Source organism: Gopherus evgoodei, chromosome 8, assembly GCF_007399415.2.
Source record: "Gopherus evgoodei ecotype Sinaloan lineage chromosome 8, rGopEvg1_v1.p, whole genome shotgun sequence".
Taxonomy (NCBI): domain Eukaryota; kingdom Metazoa; phylum Chordata; order Testudines; family Testudinidae; genus Gopherus; species Gopherus evgoodei.
Window position 1 is genome coordinate 4,526,830 of NC_044329.1, and position 20,155 is coordinate 4,546,984.

Genomic DNA, 20,155 nt, shown 5'->3' on the forward strand with positions numbered 1-20,155 from the left:
ATCTGCCACAAGGGAAGGCAAGCACAAACATAGATGGCTGCTAGGTCAAAGACAGAGACAGGGGCTGCTCTCCGAGAAGCATGCGTAACAGATTTCCAAAAACGGAGGTTTCTGGGAGAGTCAGACTTTCCCTTGCCAGCCCACCTGCAAACATAGGCAAGGCAGATTAAAAACACGAAGCACAAAAACACAGGGAGCGCGCCACGTTTTCACATCAAGCTGATACTGCAAGGGCCCTGCCAAGATATTTGACCCAGACAGGCTCCCTGCCCACCATTTTTTCCCTTGATACAATTAGATGTCCGCAATCCTGATTACCACACTTGTGCCATGTCACATAATTCCAAATAATCAGCAAGCAGTGGGTAGACAACATCCTAACGCCTGCGAAGTGAGGAAGCACCAGGAAATTTCGGCCTGTTTCCTTCCCCTTCCTCTGCACCTGCACTGGATTTTTCAGCTAGGGTCCCAAGTGCTGGCTTTCAAAAAGAAGCATTACACCACTGCAGGCACCGAGGATGCCTTTTTAGTAGCAACAGCCTTGCAAAAGCGGGCAAAGATGCCAAGCAAACTAAGGGCTGATCTACACTGGGGGGCGGGGGGGTTCGATGTAAGATACGCAACTTCAGCTACAAGAATAGCACAGCTGAAGTCGAAGTATCTTATTTCGACTTACCTCCCGTCCTCATGGCGCAGGATTGAGAGCTGTGGCTCCCTCGTCAACTCCGCTACCGCCTCTCGCCCTGGTGGAGTTCAGGAGTCAACGGAGAACATGGCGGGGATCGATTTATCGTGTTTAGACGAGAAGCGATAAAACGATCCCTGATATATCGATTGCTACCCACCAATCCGGCGAGTAGTGTGGCTGTACCTTAATATCCCACCCTATTCAGGGTCTTATACTGCACCAACCAATGCAGTTATCTATGTGCTTGGCCCTATGACAGGAGCGTAGGATAGTTCATAAACTAGGAATTTGTTATCAACGACAGGAAGCCAGCACTGTAACTAGCAAGAGCTTAGGGAGAGCACTACACATCATTTGGAAGACTGATGTATAAATAAGTGGGCATGCATGTACACAGGCATCTTGTAACTGTTAATGTTTGTACACAGCACCAAAACTGGCCACACCTCCAGCCGCCAGCACCAGAGACCCAGAGCTGGGGCTGATGGGAGTGCTATAAAACTTAAGCAATCTAGGAAGATCTTCATTTTTTAGTGTGTGGTGTGGAGAGAGGAGGGCCCTGATTCCCAATTGTCTGCAGGTTTTGGAAATGGAAAGAGCTTGTATGAGAGTCTAGGGCAATAGGGCCTTAAAAACAAAATAAATGTAGCCAAAAAGGCCCTTTGCCAGCGCTGCTCTCTGGCCTCCAGAAGAAGCTGAGAAGTCCAGAAGGACACTCAACTTGCAAACCTGCATTACAAAAGGAGGGCATATCCTGTGTGATACTCCCCTCCTTACTGCAGAAGCAAGCTACCCATCAGGCTTGTTCAGAACAGTCACTATCCTCCATCGGTGCCAAATTCAGACACCCTTGTTTCGTGTCTGCTTCCTACCCACATTAGCAGAAAGGTAAGAGCTAGAGGAAAAAAAGGCACAATGGGCCTGAATCACCTGGTGCCTGTCCTCCTTCCCTTCTGCCTGGAATGCATGTTCTCTCTCAAACACATGCCACTTCTCTGAAGAAGAAACTGGGGGATGGGAGTGGCTGAAGAGAAGCTCATTAGGCCTGACGCAAGAACAACACACCGACTCGTTATTACTGCAATCCATGATTGTAACCGTCAACCTGGTCAGCACTGCCACAAACTAAGCTATGGGAAGAGACAGTCTAATTCTGTACACTACACTACCCCAGACTTGTGGTTACCTTTCCATTTCACCGGATGGAAAATTTTAACACGCCTTATCTCACCTGGGTGTCCCTGCTAGAAGGCACAAGCACCTGGTGGTACCTGTCATGACATCAGCACAGCAACACCTTATGCAGGTGGCACAGCAAAAAGATCCCTGCAACACACAAGAGTGCAACAGAGACCCACACAGATTCCAAGTGTCAGCTGCCATAGGGATGAGAGTTTAAGTACTTCGCATTTGCACACTTTACATTGTCACACAAACCCCCGTCTTGATTTTTCACACTTGCTGTCTGGTCACCCGAGCCCTTACTGCCCCAGCTGGTGATCTTTTCAAAGCCACTCCAGGAGGGAAACACCACTGTGCAGGGGTGGATGTTTACTTAGGACCATTTGTTAATGAGGCTAGTTGCAATTCTGGCAAGCAGTATAAAAGGTGTTCACCCATAGTGCACTACGCACCTCAAGCTTTGGAGAAGTGAATTATAAAAGCCTTGATGAGGAAAAGGCAAAGCAAAGACAAAAGGTTTTTGCACTGCAGTCTAGGGGCTGTGCTCATTCCATCTGACCGATAAAATAAAGGTGTCTCCAAAGAGATAACCCTGTAATTCCAGCACATGTCCAAGAGAAAGTATGGTTACGGCTGTTTTTCCTCCCAGCCGTTTTATCAGTTCTTGTACTGGAGAGTATGACACTGGATGTTCCCAGCATTAACCCCTCCCCCACTCCAGGCTCAATAAGACCTGGCAAATTGGATAAGCAGTAAAACTCTGCTGCCCCTCTATCAAGACAGGAGCTGAAAAGCTGCAGGGAAAGCATAAGGCAGCTTAGAGGAAAGCGCAAGAGAAAAGTAATGTCCGATTATCATTTCCGTGAAGCAGCTGGTGGCCCAGCTCCCTGCCTCAGTCCACCAATAAGCCTGAAGTGATACTGTTGGAAACATGCAGCCATCCAGGTGGTCAGCAGGAGGCAGTCCCTATATGGAAGTTGGGGAGAGGGGTGCCGAAAGGGGAAAAACACTGCCCAAAAAAAAAAAAAGAAAAAAAAAGAAGAAAAGTGCTGCATCGGTTTTACTACCGCATATTAAAAAGGAAACAAAAAAATTAAGATGCCTCCACAGATATGCGGACCTGGCAGGTAAACAAACCGGCCCGGCTCACCAAGGGGCTCACCCTGGCAGTCTGCATGCCAAAGGTTGCCAATCCCTGTTGTAGATGAAGGTTAGTTGAGTGCCTTGCCTTCCTGAAAGCCTCTTTCACCCATGGCTTCACCCGCCTCCCCGCCCCCCCAGTTATGTTTGAGAAGGTGGTCTTTTCACAGTAGTGAAATGAGCTCTGCCATATCCGGCTCCTGGGCAGGTCACTGGCAGAGTGCTGACTCTCTACTAGCGATGTTTGGAACCATGTTCTAATGCAAGCAGTGCCAGTGCGTCACCCAAACAGTCCTAGGCCATGAGATGACCGTGGTACTTTGGTTTTGGGTATTTGGTTGTGCTTATGAACAGATCGTAACTCTATTTGAATGCTGGAAATCTAGCCACAGGAGTTTGAGATTCAAATATTCCCTTCCACTGAGCCCCATTTTTTCTCCCCCCTAGCTTTCTAGCAATCTCCTTCTTAGCAAGCCTGCCTCTGGCATCAGAGGGTGGGATAAATCTCCAAAGTTTACCAGCCGCTGATGCCCTGAAAACTGCTGGATTGGTCCTAAAGTGTCCCTTTTTATTGGGAATATCATAGACTCATAGACTCATAGACTAATAGGTCAGAAGGGACCAATCTGATCATCTAGTCTGACCTCCTGCACAAGGCAGGCCACAGAACCCCACCCATCCAATTTTATAACAACCCCTATCCCAGGATCGAGTTATTGAAATCTTCAAAACTGGTTTGAAGACCTCAAGCTGCAGAGAAACCACCAGCAAGCGACCCGTGCCCCACGCTGCAGGGGAAGGCGAAAAACCTCCAGGGCCCCTGCCAATCCGCCCTGGAGGAAAATTCCTTCCCGACCCCAAATATGGCGATCAGCTAAACCCTGAGCATGTGGGCAAGACTCACCAGCCAGCACCCAAGAAGGAATTCTCTGCAGTAACTCAGTTCCCATCCCATCCAACATCTCCCCGCAGACCATTGAGCAGACCTATCTGGTGGTAATCCAAGATCAATTGCCCAAATTAACAATCCTATCATAACATCCCCTGCATATACTTATCAAGCTTTGTCTTAAAGCCAGGAAAGTCTTTTGCCCCGACTACTTCCCTCGGAAGGCTGTTCCAGAACTTCACTCACCTAATGGTTAGAAACCTTCGTCTAATTTCAAGTCTAAACTTCCTAATGTCCAGTTTATACCCATTCGTCCTCGTGCCTACATTAGTACTAAACTTAAATAATTCCTCTCCCTCCCTAACGTTAACCCCCCTGATATATTTATATAGAGCAAGCATATCCCCCCGCAGCCTTCTTTTGGCCAGGCTAAACAAGCCAAGCTCTTTGAGTCTCCTTTCATAAGGCAGTTTTTCCATTCCTCGGATCATCCTTGTAGCCCGTCTCTGAACCTGTTCCAGTTTGAATTCATCCTTCTTGTACATGGGACACCAGAACTGCACACAGTATTCCAGATGGGGTCTCACCAACGCCTTGTATAACGGTACTAACACCTCCTTATCCTTGCAGGAAATACCCCGCCTGATGCATCCCAAAATCGCATTCGCTTTTTTAACAGCCGTATCACATTGGCGACTCATAGTCATCCTGCTATCAACCAGCACCCCAAGGTCCTTCTCCTCCTCCGTCACTTCCAACTGATGCGCCCCCAACGTATATCCAAAATTCTTATTATTAGTTCCTAAATGCATAACCTTGCACTTTTCACTATTGTATTTCATCCTGTTCCTATTACTCCAGTTAACAAGGTGGTTCAGATCTTCCTGAATAGTATCCCTGTCCTTCTCCGTGTTAGCAATACCCCCCACCCACGCTCCAGACCAATGGGGGCTGCTGGAAGCGGCGCAGGCTGAGGGACGTGTTGGCCACTGCTTCCCGCAGCCCCCATTGGCCTGGAGTGGCAAACCGCAGCCAGTGGGAGCCGCGATCGGCCGAACCTGTGGACGCGGCAGGTAAACAAACTGGCCCGGCCCACCAGGGGGCTTACCCTGGCAGGCTGCATGCCAAAGGTTGCCAATCCCTGATCTACAACCACTTGTGCTTGTTTTTACTGATACTCCAGGTGCTACAACAGCACTGCAGCTGCACCACTGTAGCATCACAGACACTTGCTACAGCAACAGAAGAGGCTTTTCCATTGCTACAGTAAATTTCACCCACTACCACCCCGAGAGGCAAGAAATCTTCTGTTGGTCTAGCAAACATCTATACCAGGGCTTGGGTCAGCTCAGCAGTGTCTCTCAGGGGTGACAAGCAATGTAGCTAGGTCGACCTACATTTCAGGTCAAGACAAGGCCTCAGATAACCCTCCCTCTTGCGTGTGATTTCTGGTTCAGCTTTAAACCAAGTCCTGTAGTTTCTCGGAATTATTTCTCCATTTTGTCCTTGTATGGTTCCAGTTCTGTTGCTGTTAATTAGATCAAGCCAGATTTCCACTGAGACTTCAACTACAGAGTTATCAGACTACAATCTGTCAAGTCCCTCTGAACCCTACTTCAAATTGCTTTGGTAAATTTAGTCCCTTGCTTAAAATATGGGCCACGTTTGCATCAAATTCCTTCTTCCCATCAGCACAAATGTCAACACAGGTATTGCACTTTGTGTGGGTCTTCTTTTGCATCAATCTTCCCATGTGTGATTGCAAAGCTTGTTGGGAAGCTGGCACATCAATCCTCTTTTCACACAACCAACTGTGAGGCCAGTGGTGGCTATGGTGGAATTTTTGACCTTTCACAACATGGTTTGAAGGAACTTTTTATGTATTACTTCTCTCTCAAGGTTTAGACAGCATGTGGAGCATCCACACCTAAGCAGCTCAGAATGATTGCACCTGTGAAAAGTTACATTCTTCTATTTTTGTTATCTGAGCAAATGACAAAGAAATCCCTGATTTAACTTTTCTCAGCCTTTCCAGCAGAAGGCAACTTGTGCACAATATTCTGCTACTTCCTCATCAGACAAAAGGAACAGCTTTAAAGTAGAAATGTGTTTCTCCCCCGTATTTATGGTGGCCACTACTAAGTCATTTGTCATGTTCAATAAACCATCTTCCATTAACGTCATCCTTTATGCTTTCAGTTCTTTGCTTTAATTTTTCTGTCATTTCTTCACTTGTAGTAACTTGTGCACAACTTGAATTTTCCCTGGAAGTACTTCAGCCACTTCTTAAAACTTCATCTTGTGCTACACTAATGGCAGTGTTATTATAGAAGGAAGGCCTGGAACACGGACTTGAAGATACAATCATGGCTTCCTTTCTAGCATGGTGGTATAAAAAAAAAGTGTCTGGATTGCAGAAACAAATTTGATGTTCCTGTTCTTCCAATTACACGCATATGTTCCATTTGACCATGAAGAATCTGAAACTGCTGATTTTTCTGCAGTTTGAGATGAGCACGAATCCTTTCACCTCATTACTTAACATCTTGAATTTTATTTAAACCTATAAATCAGTTTTCATTACTTCACTCCACTGAATCACTTGTTTCCACTTCTTCACCTTTCGGCATAGTGAGTCAGATTAGTGATTACCAAACATACATGACTACACTAATCACCCTTTTGCAATATTGATCAGCAGGTTTCTCGTTTACTACACTTAGAATGAGAAACCCCTGTGTGGTGAATTCAAACATTGTGAAGACTTGGGGGGGGGGATCCCTAGTGAACTAGCTAGTTTTGTATAGAATCACATTGTCGTAGGTCCTACCCACTTTCCCAAAGCTTCTAGTTCTAGCAAACTTTGCCCCTCTTACAGCATGCAACTCCCCCTAGTCCCCTTCTCCAACATCCTATCACAGCCAGCTCCACCTAGTAGCCATCTCAAACACCACCAACCCAACTCATTCCTCTTCTCCTGTAGGTTTTTGATAATTCTGTAGCCTTCTTGTCTCCTAACATGCTTAATGGGCACAGTAAGAACCTTGATGTTCTAAACACTCGCCTTTTAACCTTTTAGAGTAGCTCCAAAGTTTTAATTAACAGAATTAAATGACAGCCTAATGCATCTAGTATCTAAAAACATGTTAAGTTCATCCAAGTACTAGACAGTGAGTCCACAAAAAACTCTACTAGTACCAGGAAGGAAGTGGGCAGGGAGGACAGAAGAGAATCTGCTGAGTCTTTTCACCCACTTGGGAAGAAGAAGGGGTTCTGCGACTGTTTATTAGCAAATAAACTATTCCATTACACAGGTCTTCTGCCAGTGCACTGAGGACTGTGAAGTGACTCTGTAAGAGAGCTGCACACATCACTGCTCAGCTGAAAAAAGGGTGCTCCAAACATACCCTTGACCCAGACCTCGTCTTCCAAAGCCTCTTTCCCCAACCCTCCAAAAGTTAAGTCTGATGTTTTAACCCCAAGATATCCGGCTGGCAAACCAAAGTGCAGCAGATAAGACAGTCTACAATTGGCATGAGGGTCAATCTCTTCCCAGCCCTTTCTACAGATGTCATTAGAGTTCAAATTTCTCTTTTTGTACAGCCCCAAGACCATACCTAGCAGTCTGCATCCTGCCCATCCCACACTGGGCTCTTTCCAGAGCCAGCCAACACCACTGTATTTGACTAGAAGGGTAACTGTTGAGCAACAGAACAAATATTCCCCCTCCATGACCTCCACCCCAGGGGAGCAGGAAACTGACTGTCACTCAGTTTCCCCACACAAGTTTCTCCCACCTCAGCTGCATTACCAGCACTCCACCATAACAGGAAGACAGGAGGCTAGGAATGTAAGTAGGCACACATGGCTAGGGAGAGTAATCACACTAGCCACATCCTTTTAAAACACTGCACCGTCCATCTCATTCAGATACTATAGAGATGTGCAAAGCAGGGACTTGACTGTGCTTACCCAAAAGCACATGCTAAGTTAGCAATACTGGCATTCAACACACACAGAGCGTATCTACCCAAAGGCTGAAAAAAGAAAGACAGACCCTATGTTTCTAAATGAATGGAATTAGTTGAATGACGGCAACTGCTGACATTGCCAGCATCAGCTCATGCTCCCCCCATGGTAAATCCTAGTGCACAGGAACTATTATATTAAAAGGATCTTTTCCATTTCTAACTGATTCGATTACCCAGTCCAAAAGTGCCCAAAGCCACAGGGAGGTCTTGCAGCGATGGCTGCTCCTCATTGTTTCCAATGCTGAGTCGCATCAAGTGGAGATAAATAAGAATCAGAAAAGAGGAGAGAACATCATCTGCATTTTAAGTTTTAAGTACACTCAGCTGCCGGCCATGTCACACAGAACCCCAATGCAAGAAAGCTTTGGGGAAATTCCCCACTGCAATGAAATTCTGGAATAAAGCCGTATTAATCAGCTACTAATCTGGTAAAGGTAAGGTATAGGTCTGAGACCAAGATCATTCATTCTCAGCCACCCTCTCTCCCTTTGCATAACATAATACCCCAAGCCAGTGTTCCCTCTAGTTTTTCCCCACATGTGTATGCAATGAATTTCACTATGTGCACCAATATGGAGATGGTATGTGATATCACCTCCATACTGGTGCACATAAAATTCATGTGACAGGGGTGGGGCTGAGGGGTTCGGAGTGTGGGAGGGATCTCAGGGTTGGGGGCGGGGGCGGGCCAGGGGGTGAGGGCTCTGGGGCGGAGCCAGGGATGAGGGGCTCGGGCAGAGGGTTGAATGCAGGCTCTGGCTAGGGATGAGTGGTTTGGGATGCAGGCTTCCCTGGGGCTAGGGCAAGGAGAGAGGATTCCCCCTCACTCACTCTCCTTTCAGCAACACCTGGGGGGGAAAGGGGGGCACCTCTCCCCACCACAGCTGCTCCAGGGCTGGGCCTGAAGGCTAGACACCTCTCTCCTGGCTGCAGCAGGTCCAAGCCGGGGCTTAATAGGCTGCAGCACAGCAACACAGTTCAGAGAGAACTTGGTCCCTAACCTAGTAAGCACTGCTTTAGCACTGCACGCAGGAGTTCTTACCCCATGCGACAGACACTAATCAAAATACAATGAAGTGCTGGGTAGGGAAGCACAGACCTTTTTAATTTTTATACATTATAACCCTCAACAGCTCAAAGCTGTCTTGGACCTGGCATGCTGCAGCCTTTCAGCCCCCAGAGCAGCAGCTTGGGAAGGGGCGTGTGCAGGTATCTGTCCACACTAGTCCTCCACAAGCCATCCCATCACAGTGCAAACCATGCAAATTCAGAGGAAACCCCAGCTAGGAGTTCAGAAAAACACAGCACTGATGTTTTCTGAAAACACATGGCTCAGTCTATAAACATGTTGACACTGAATGTGGCCATAAACCAGCCTCCACAACCATACCTACCAAGCCAGGCATAGGAAACCATACACCCTGCACAGTCTCAGCATGGCCACCAGTAGACCCAGTTCTCCAAAAGGCTTTTCAACCTAGCAGCCATTCTGACAAACACACAGACCTTCCGTGAGCCAAGACTCCCTCGGCAAAGAACTCTGCTAACCAACTTATTCAACAGCCACATTCAGCTCTCATTTGTTCTGACCAGAGAGACATTCAAACATGCAAACAGCTGTTTTAAATAAGCTCCTGCTGTGGCACATTAACTTGCTATAGACCATTCTCATCCCCACTCTCCCCCTCGCTTACCTGCTACGCGGTCACGAGACTATCATTGGCTACCGGATTTTACTTCAATAGCTTCCCCAGATTTACTGTTGAGAATATAGATTCATAGACTTAAGGTCAGAAGGGACCACTACAGTCACCTAGTCTGATCTCCTGCACAACGTAGGCCACAGAATCTCACTCGCTCGCCCCTGGAACAAACCCCTAACCTATGCCTGAGTTACTGAAGTCCTCAAACTATGGTTTAAAGACTTCAAGGTGCAGGGAATCCTCCAGCAAGTGACCCATGCCCCACACTGCAGAGGAAGGGGAAAAACCTCCAGGGCCTCTGCCAATCTTCCCTGGAGGAAAATTCCTTCCCAACCCCAAATATGGCGATCAGCTAAACCCTGAGCATGTGGGCAAGACTCACCAGCCAGCACCCAGGAAAGAATTCTCTGCAGTAACTCAGAACGCACCTCATCTAACATCCCATCATAGACTATTGGGCATATTTACCTGATAATTAAAGAGCCTAATTTTGGCAATTAATTGATATCCCATCATACCATCCCCTCCATAAACTTATCAAGCTTAGTCTTGAAGCCAAATATATGCTCACCAGGTACAAAGCTCTGCATAGGTTTTCAGTAGAACTGAACAAACCCTTGGATTCAGAGAACAGAAAATTGGGACCAAAACACTGATCTGAAGTGAAGCACACAGCAAAAGCAGATGCAAACATGAAGAAGTGGAAGACCATAAATTTGTACAACGCATCTACACCTCTACTTTAGGCCAGGTAACAGCACAGGAGATGTTGAAGTCTTGAAGCTACCAGCATAACAACGAGATGTCCTAGCACATCAACTACAGAAGATCTCAGCTCTACAGTAACTGCTCAGCCTGCCCAGTGGATTCACTGAATATGGTTTTACAGTACACCTTCCATACCCAAGAGAGCCCTCAGTTGCATATCAAACTGGGAATTAGATCTGTAGACAGTGAAAACAACATGTACGTGAGCAAACATTGCAACTATTAAGCGTACTCAGCAACTGGTCACACAGCTCTGCGCACGAGAGCCTGTAATATTAGAAAGAGGGACGCGGGGGGAAGAGAGAAGACGACAGTTCTCCATGGGCACAACAGAAGTGTATGCCAGAGCTGGGAATGGATCAGAACCCAAATATCCTGATTCACTGAGGTCTTGAGGTTAAAAAAAAGAGCACAAAATTGGGAGCCCTTGTTCTCTTCCTAGTTCTCCCGAAGGTTAAACGCATGGCCCTCAACAAGAAAAATCTATGCCTCAGTTTTCCTGTCAGTAAAATGGGAGTTATACTTATCCCATAGGAATACTGTGAGGCTTAAGTCTGTGTTTGTAAAGCAAACCAAGATCCTCCAGTGTCTGGAGTTAGGCAAATACTAGGTTTATTTTTCCACTAAGGTTCACATCTTTCTAAAGTCGCCCTATTTACAGATGCGGGCGTTAACTGCACCTGGAAATATGGTGGCTGTGCCTTTTAAAAAGATTTTACAGAAAAGTGAAAACACCTGATCTGCCCTTATAACAAGTTCCAGTGGACCTGGAGAAGGGAGGTAGACTTGGAACATTTAACAAAAATGATGAAGAAAGGCAGCCCTGTATTTCAGCTACTCAGCACCGAAACTGCGCCCTGTCTAGGATGTTATGCGGTGTGCCTCAAATACAATTTCACATTATTTACTGGAATGCCAAAGGATTAGGTATCACAATAGGAAAAGGGCGACAGAACCCTGCAATCCAATACCCTGATTGCTCATTTAGTGTTGCAGACATGTTTGTGCTCAATTCATTTGGGGGAGGGAGTCTGAAATATTAATGAGTAGGATTTTCAGATGAGTCCAAGGGAGTTAGGTCTCCAACGCAAATCTCAGCCTTAAATGATCACCAGTTTCACAATCTGCATGTACCACAAATGTGATGACAAAAAAGTTGGAAAGGTTTAAAGCAAAGATTGATAAGAATCACCTGAATTAATTCCTTCGTACTGGAAATCTAGAGCTTCGCGTCATATCAGGGAGTTCACGACTCCCAGCAACAAGGGGTTACGAATCAGCTCTCACTGAACACATTGCACTCCCCAACCTTCCCTGAAACAAACAGTGCAGAACAGAGCAAAGGTCCAGAATAAAGCTGAAAGGCATTGGCGCATGGGGGAGGAGAAAAAGCTCTTTAACCTTTCAGGGCAGGAAGTTCCAGTCCCCTTACGCAAAAAGTTACTCAAACCTGAGTTGTGGGATCAGGACTAATGGATAGTTCAGAAGAAACGAAATCAAGGGGAACAGAACTCTTGCTGTGACGTTAGGTCTTTGTTTCAATAAAGCCAACAGCATTACACAGCTACATGCCGTGACAGAATAAGAGTTGCCCAACACTTTGGGATCAGCGCGTGCTGGATTACCAAGCATTGGCTACTCGGCACAATAGCCGTGACTAACTTTCTTGTGTCTAATGAAAAGTTATCTAGATGAAAACACGCCAATGGCAAAGCAGTTTTCTCACTTGTGTCTCGTCTCCCTGGTGGGGGCTGGTTCCAAGTGCTTCTCCCCAAACCTTTGTGGGACGCATCCCCACGGACAGTTGGGGAGGGATGAAAGGAAGTGTAATTGCAGTGGAGGTTTATGCTACCTCTTCCCGCACCGCACCTCTCGTGCGGCAAGCGTGCTTACCCACACATTATCTGATGCCCTTTCCAAACAGGAGTCGGTTGACATTGATGCATGTGACAAGGAACTAAGAGATGTCTTTTGGAAAGCTTGACTGGCCTTCACGATCAGCTAGAAAGAGAGCATACACCAGATAGTGAGCTAGAAACTGCATTAAAAAAAGAAACTAAAATAAAAAACACAGAAAAAACCCACTACAGGCTACATCTACACTAGAAAATGATGTACAGGTTCTCCAGCAACAGTGTGCTTGGACCAGGGCAGTTAACAGCGTAAGAGCTGGTGTAGACAGAACTCAGCCATTTGTTTGGCACAGCCATGAAAACCCTGCAGGTCTTGGCTCCAAGAGAGGCTGTAAAATATAAAATACAGCAGTTCTTAAGGAGCAGTAAGTGCCTTGATACAGCGTTTCTTTAAGCAAGTGCAGCAGTTTGTCACAACTGGGTGCAAGAAACACTTCAACCTTGTCTACAGTAGAGCTTACATCATTGCTAACACCGATGCAGCTGCACAACTGGGGGAAGATTCACACAAAATATTTTAGGAGGAGATTTGTTAAAGGTTACTCTTCAGGTCATATTCCTTTTCTTCAAAAAAGTTACCTAGGAGATAAAGAAAATCTTGATACTTTTGAAGTTTATATATAAAGTTTGGTGTATAGCCACCTCTGGAAACACAAAAGCACTACCCTTTTCCTTAGCAAGATATTTTTCCTTTCATCTGTATGTACTCTTATTATTATAGGGCTGTCTATGTGAGATAAGCTACTGACTTTGTTTCCTTAGACTATAAAAGTGCACGCATAGTAAGTCCTGTACCAAGGGGCTACAATTACCTGGATCTTGTCACAAGACGGCAATAAGGAGAAAAAGAAATGAAATCAACACCAGTCTTGCCAGAATCGCTGTAAGTTATGAGACCATTCAGATACAAGTCTTACGGCATTTGACAAACATCACCATTGTGCTAATCTTTAAGAGCCCAACTAAATATTTCCCCTGGCTTCTTTATACCTCTGAGTCACTCCCCAAATGCATAACTAGTCAAAATCCTAGGCAAAGAGATTTTCTGAGCATACAATACTAAAAGAATCTGAGCAAATTCACTGCAACTTCTTCTATGCCCTAATGTTTTTACACCAACATTTTTCTGATCCAACCTCTTTCCTAGAAGTCCAAAAAGATTTTATTATTCAGCCAGAGCACTCACTCCTGCATGGCACATGCCTTCAAAAGCCATCTCAGCAGGTGCATGAGCCTTTCACCTTTGGAGATTCTGCTGTAAATCCTGCTTTACGGTATCCCGCTAGAGCTCGAGTACACATACCCCTCAAAGCAACTGTACAACATGGGACAATTAAGTAACCGTGTGTGGGAAATGCCCAGAACTGAACTGTAGCGGTGTTGCAAGTCTGAATTAAAATACCATCAGCACAGAACTGTGTCTAGAAGCTTGGATCCTGAGCACAGGCCTTTGGCCTAAAGAGCATCTTTTGTCACCTAATTCTGTTATACTGTCTTATAGCATGTGCATGAAGGAGTTAAAATGATTTTTCTTACTATTTAAGGCCCCAAAGTCTGCAAAGGCGATTCATGTGGAGGGAGTCTTGTACCTCTGCAGAGCTCTGCCCATGTCCACAGGTCTCCACAAGGAGTAGGGTGACCAGATAGCAAATGTGAAAAAAATGGGACGGGGGTGGGCGTAATAGGAGCCTATATAAGAAAAAGGCCCAAAAAAATCAGGACTATCCCTATAAAATCAGGACATCTGGTCACCCTAACAAGGGCTCACCCAAGCAGACTAGCTTGCAGTGATCAACTCTAGGATACTTTACACTTCTAGAACTTAAATGCAGCTTTGAAAGCAGTTTAACAGTAAGTTCTTAGTCATTCTGGGCATTTTGAAAAATAACTTTAAGCTGCCTCAAATACTTGAGCTTCAGAATGCCACCATTAAACATGTGCAAAAAATCAATTTTCTTGGAAGACCTTTAAAGACTGTTCTAACATGCAACCTAAAACTTTACCTAACCCACATGTATCTGTGAAACGAGCATACAAGCTTTGTAAAATTTCCAGGAGCTTTTGGTGAGTGCAAGAAACCCTCTACCACAAGCTGTTAAAGAACTTTTCTAGCTGTGACTGAAACCTACAAATGCTAGGAAATATATTCAAGATGGTGCCCATCAGGGAGCTCTCTGCCATGAATCTGTCCATTTGGGTAGTTTATGACAAAACAAACAAACAGGAAAGCTTATGCTCAAAAAATTTTGTTAGTCTCTAAGGTGCCACAAGCACTCTTGTTCTTTTTATGACAACCATGTTTGTAAAATAAACCTTTTTTCTCCTGTTAGTTAATTGGCAAGCAAAAGAAACAATGCCCTAAGAGCAAAAGAGCGGAATAATATTGACAAGGCCTGTATTGTGTGAACTATAGGCAAGGCTGCCAAGCTCCAGAAAATGCCCCACTAGTCAATTTCACTGTTTAACACCTTAAGGAATACTCTGATTCTGAGTGGAACAGAATTCAGGTTGTTACAATATTATTCCCTTTCAACAACTAATTTCCCCCCACAAGAGTAAGTTGTGGAGTTTCTCTCCCCCCTCTCCAAAAACCCAGTAGTGTGGCAATTCAAGCGCTTAACACTGGTTGTATCTTTCTTGAAGCACATGTTCTCTCCCCACCCCCTCAAGAAAAAATAGTTTTCCCACCCTGATAACAGGACCAATACCAAAACATGCTGTCTTTAAAAACCTGAAATATTAATGCATAAGAGCTGAAGGCACGTCAAAAAAGACATTTATTGCAGATCTTGGGTATACTTTCAACCCATTCTCACCAGTAGTACTGTATGTAGTCATATAGCTTTAGAGTTTAGGATAAATAGTGTAATTCACAAAGCTCTACATATATGATATGCACAAAAAAATTATATATAAAGTCTTTTATGTTCTGCTTACATCACAACCAGCTGGATCAGCCTCCTAAATCACAAAATGTTTGCACTGCAAATTGAAAACGCTGCAAGTGCTAAACTCTAGAGAATGGCTATTACAGAATATGGCCCAACAAGGCAGCATTATGAATCCTCACCCTTGCATGAAGGTGTAAGATCAGCTTTAGGTCATACAACAAGAAGTAAACTGAGGTAGCAAAACAGTCAGAATTTTGTTAAGACAAGTCATTGTTATACCATCCCATGGTTTCACAGACTAAAGCAGTTTGCCTCCACGGAGATTTTTGCTGTGCACTATTAAAGTTATCTCCTATATGCTTTTCCCCACTAAAAAAAGTATTCCAGGCAGATATTGCAGAGCTGTCCATCTTCCAAAGATCAATAACTATGATGATTCATCATGTTAGATGGTACCAACTTTTGCAAAATGATGACACACGCACTGATGAGAAACCAGATGTCATAGCTGGGAATGCAATTTAAAGTTTGCAAGGATAGGCTGAAAAATTAAAAAGCCCTCATAAATTAGATATCCATTTAAAATTCTCAGTATTTTCTCCTGGAATGGGTTCCCTTCATGCTAAAACAGTTTGTTTCTCCTGATGGAGGCAATATCTATTACAACGTGCAAGAAAATGTGAAGTGTTCAGCATTTCCAATCTTGGCCTAAAAAGAACGTGGGAGGAAGAATGCACAATTTAAAAGGCAGTTGTTACTAAACTACAACTGAACCACACACACCTCAGTAACTTTTGGGGGAAGGGGTTGAAATTACACCACAGAATCAGCATTGCAACATGCACGTTTACCAGAAAGCTACTCTGAATTTCCTTTGGGCCAAGGATTTATTCCAAAAGGGGCCGGGAGTGGGGGGGAGGGATTATTTGTCCAGTATATTCACCCTCCCTTTCCCATCCTCCACACAGATTCAATGCAGGGAAGAGAGGGTTACGCACTCCAGCTTATTTCCAGCTCTGGAACTGCACAGAAATGAAGGACTGAGGCCTACATGTCACTGTGCCAGCAAAGCAAGGGAGACAGGAGTCAAGGGCCCAGCCGCATTAAGCTACAGAGGAATATGCACACGTGGGGAAGAGGGGGAGAACTATCTTTCACACACACGCAGGGCCGCTGTGAGAACGGAGAACACGTGCGGATTAAGGGGAATTCCCCCCCCCCCCAAAAAAAAAGATGTAGCGTGCTCCAATCAATGGTGCACTGGATCAGACACACGAGAGACAGGGTAGGGAATGGGGGATGGGCAAAGGCTGGCAGATCCCCTCCCCCTCGCGCCCCCTCCAGCACAGCTTGTCTGCCACCCTCTAAGGCTTTGCAGATTCTTGCCGGGGCGCAAATCGGCAGGAGGGGGCGATTCCTGCTTGGAAATTGGGAGAAGGCCCCGCGGTGAGCCGGGTGGGGGGGGGGCGGAGAATCACATGCTCGCAGCAGAAGAAACCACGTTGTCTTTACTGCTGCAGTGGAATGCCGGGAAGGGGAGGAAGCTCCGAGCGCAGCCACCCAGATCGAACGCTCAGTCCTCCGCCGTGGAACGTTCGCACCGCGGCCTGGAACGTTGCAACACCGCTGTGGAACCTTCGGCCTGAGAGCAGCCACCCCCCCGCGGGCCGCATGGCCGGGCCGCTCCGCCGGGGCTGGGCTCCGCTCCGCTCCCCCTCCCCCGCACACACATGCTCTCCGCCCTCATGGCTCCCTCAGGCTGCAAGTAGCCTCCCCTTTCCCAGCGAGCCGGGGCTGCTACAGAAATCCTAAATCCACGTTCCCCAGATTCCCCCCCCCCCAAACGTGCGTCCGGCTAGAATTCAGGCGGAGAGCGGCGGCGTGCGATCGGCTCCCCCTCCAAGCGCCAAGGCCACATAGGTAGTTCTCCCCACGCCGGGTTACATCCAGCGAGTCCCCATGGTCTTGGCACCCTGGCAAACTCTGGCACTCGAAGCCAGACAGCTGGCGAGGGCACGGGGGTGGGATTTCACTCCTTTTCTGGCCCAGGCCAAACAGACTCATTCAACATTTACAATATGGGAAATACGGCAACGCTGAACTGGGGGAGGGTGGGGTGATCTATTCCGAACAAACCTTTTCCCCCTTCCATACAAATACACAGACGAAGGGCCTCTTCGCAGTATTCTTACTATGGCCCGGGGGGGGGGGTCGTAAAAAAGGCAGCTCCTGTAAGCGCTGGGCGAGCGCGCGTGAGACCGAGGCCTTGCGATCACGCTTCCCTCCGGCTGCCCGCAGCCCCCGCACCCCACCCTGGCTTACTCCCCCAGCCAGTGCACGGGGACTGGTCTGGGACAGGACCCCGAGGCAGGGGGTAGAGCCAACAGCGACGGAGCCAACTGGGGTGGGGTTGGAGAACAAAACCCCCCGAGTCATGTACTGCAGACCAGCGATCCCTCCCCACCGCACCGCGCCCCGGCGCAGGGTCACCCCGGACCCACCTGGGGGGGACTGTCCGTTGACTGTGACCACGGCCACCGAGGCGTTTTTAGTCCAAGGGTTCACCTTGGGCGGGGGGGCCTCGATGAATTCCTTGCGCCCGCCTCCTCCCTGCTCGCCGCCTTCCTCGCCGCCGCTGCTGCCCCCCGCCTCGCCCAGCAGCCGGTTCTCGCCCCCTCCGCGCTGCTGCAGCAGGTTCTCCTTCTCCTGGTTGTTGCTCTCCTCCTTCTGCTGCTTGATGCTGGGGGGCCTGGGCGCCGCGCTCCGCCGGGGCTGCTCCCCCGCCACGCCGCCGCCCCCCTTGGGGCAGCTGTCCGGGGCGCCCCCGCGGCCCTCCTCGGCGGTGGCCTTCTCCCCTTGGGGCATGAGGGGCTCGCCCTTCTCCCGGGCCCCCTCCTGGGGCTTCTTGATGAGCAGCCCGTGCTCCTCGGCCGGCAGCAGGGGGTTGCTGGGCAGGAGAGCCTCCACCTGGGTCGCCATCTGCGCCCCCGGCCGGCCGCCGCGTCCCCCCCGCTCCTGCTCCAGGCGCTCCCCCCGCTGGGCGGGGCCCTGCTCAGCCGCACGCAGCCCGGAGCGAGTGGGGGGGGCTCCCTGCACCAGCTCCCCCTCCCGCGGCACCCCTCCAGCTGCAGCAATATGGAGAAGCACGGAGACCACGCGACTGGCACGGGAGCGCGCACCCCCCCTCCCCGGCGCGGCCTGCCTGGCGCCGCGCGCGCACGTACCAGCCCCAGCTCCGCCTCGGCGGGTGGGGGCGCGCACGCGCCTGATGCAATTCGCGGCGGCTGGAGGAGCGCCTTAAAGGGGCAGCGCCTGCAGGCTGGGGCGGAGCCCGGGGTGCGGTGCGGTGCGGTGCAGCCTCCATCTCCAGCCTGGGCAGGCAGCAGCCTGGGCGCTTGCTCTCCTCTGGGCAGCCCCCCGGGGTCTCCCCCTTGGGTGAGCAGCTGTCCCGAGTTTATAGGGACAGTCCCAAGTTTGGGGTCTTTTTGGTATATAGGCTCCTGTTACCTCCACCCCCTGTCCCAATTTTTGCTGGTCCTCCTCCCACCCACCGCTCCTGACCCCTGCCCTCCCCAACCCCTAGCTGTCTCCCTATTCCCAGCATACCCCTTTGTATGGCTCCTAGGGAAACTTTTAGGGGCAGGAAGCTCAGGAATGGGATTTGAAGAGCTTGTCATCCTGCTTTAGGATTTTCCCTTGTATCCAGCTACATATATTTTAGGAGGTTATGCTAATTATTACCTAATCTTCAGTATTTTCCATACCAGACATTTCAAACCACTATATAATTTAACTGTTTTGGTGGTTGTCACCCTGATCCTCCCAGACTAACATTTCTATCAGATTTAATGCAGTTCACAGAGGAGAGGGAAAAAAAAATAGGACTTAACAACTAAGAAATGGGCTGGTGGGGGGGGCTGTTTCATGTTTATTGCCACAGCTGACAAGACCTGTCTAATACCGCAGTGATTCTCAGTAAAGGCATCCTATAATCACAACAAGCCGCATATGATCCCATATTCTATATTTAATAGATAGGGCAATGCTTTACTTCTCCACAGCACTACTTTTCATCTAGAAGAACTGGTATTTAATGTATCATAGAAGCTGCACTCACAGCGTCGAGACACCCCTAGGAATATTGAAAGCACGACAAGTTGTAGCAACAATTTAGCTTCAAGGTAGTGGTGCATGGAAAGAAGGGAAGAGAGGAATTTAAAGTTAGCGGTTAGGAAAAAAGGGGAAAATGAAAGAAAAGTAATGAAACAAAGATAGGAAAGAAAAGACATTAGACAAAGTCTTGGGCAAAGAGATGAACTTTGCACCTTATTCTGAAAGGCAGTAGGGGTTAAAGTTCTAACAGACCCCCAGCGGGAGTTTCAAATAGCCAAGAACCCTCCTCTGAGAATGTCTTGCCTCCAGCTCTCAAGAGTACTTGTAACCCATTGGTCATGATGTCCTCTTCTGCATCTGATCCACAGAGCATGCAAGTCTGTTACAGCCTCCAGCTCAGAACCTGGCTCTTAGCTCAAGCTGTAGAAACATGTGCTTTCAGCTCTGGAGGGCTCTATGTGGTGTCTGTCACAGAGAGACACCTAGGTACTGTCGTCAGGAGCAGTACAGATAGCGTGGTGGCCCACAGGGCAAGAGAAGGGTCCTAGAGGTTCCTCTAACCTACCCCAGCCGGCAATTGCCCGAGTGCACTGTGCTTCCACCATGCTAGGGCTTGATGTGGAAATAGAGCGGGACCCAGCTATGCTGGCTCTGTGCCAACATAGCCATAAGTCCCCCACACACAGAGAATTTGCAGCTGGCCCAATCTAGATGATTTCTGACCCCTCTGTGCTGCCAAAGAGGCACAAAAGAATCAGAACCCAGGAGGGAGTCTGGTTTGTGGTCTCGAAGACAAAGAAGTCCTTATAGATGAAAACCAACAACTTCAATAGTGTC

General features: G+C 47.8%; 1 protein-coding gene across 3 annotated transcripts in view; it reads right to left on the bottom strand.

Annotated features, from left to right (window-relative positions):
- The window catches only part of LARP1 (La ribonucleoprotein domain family member 1), a 75,071-nt gene extending 56,699 nt beyond the window's left edge, over positions 1-18,372 (bottom strand). For 2 of the 3 annotated variants that reach the window (XM_030571582.1, XM_030571581.1), the window contains exon 1: positions 17,707-18,372. In XM_030571582.1, coding sequence (XP_030427442.1) covers positions 17,707-18,184 — 478 coding nt within the window. In that variant the 5' untranslated portion in view covers positions 18,185-18,372. The remainder of the gene's footprint in view (positions 1-17,706) is intronic. The other variant, XM_030571583.1, reaches the window with a different exon arrangement.
- Between the last annotated feature and the right edge of the window lie 1,783 nt (positions 18,373-20,155).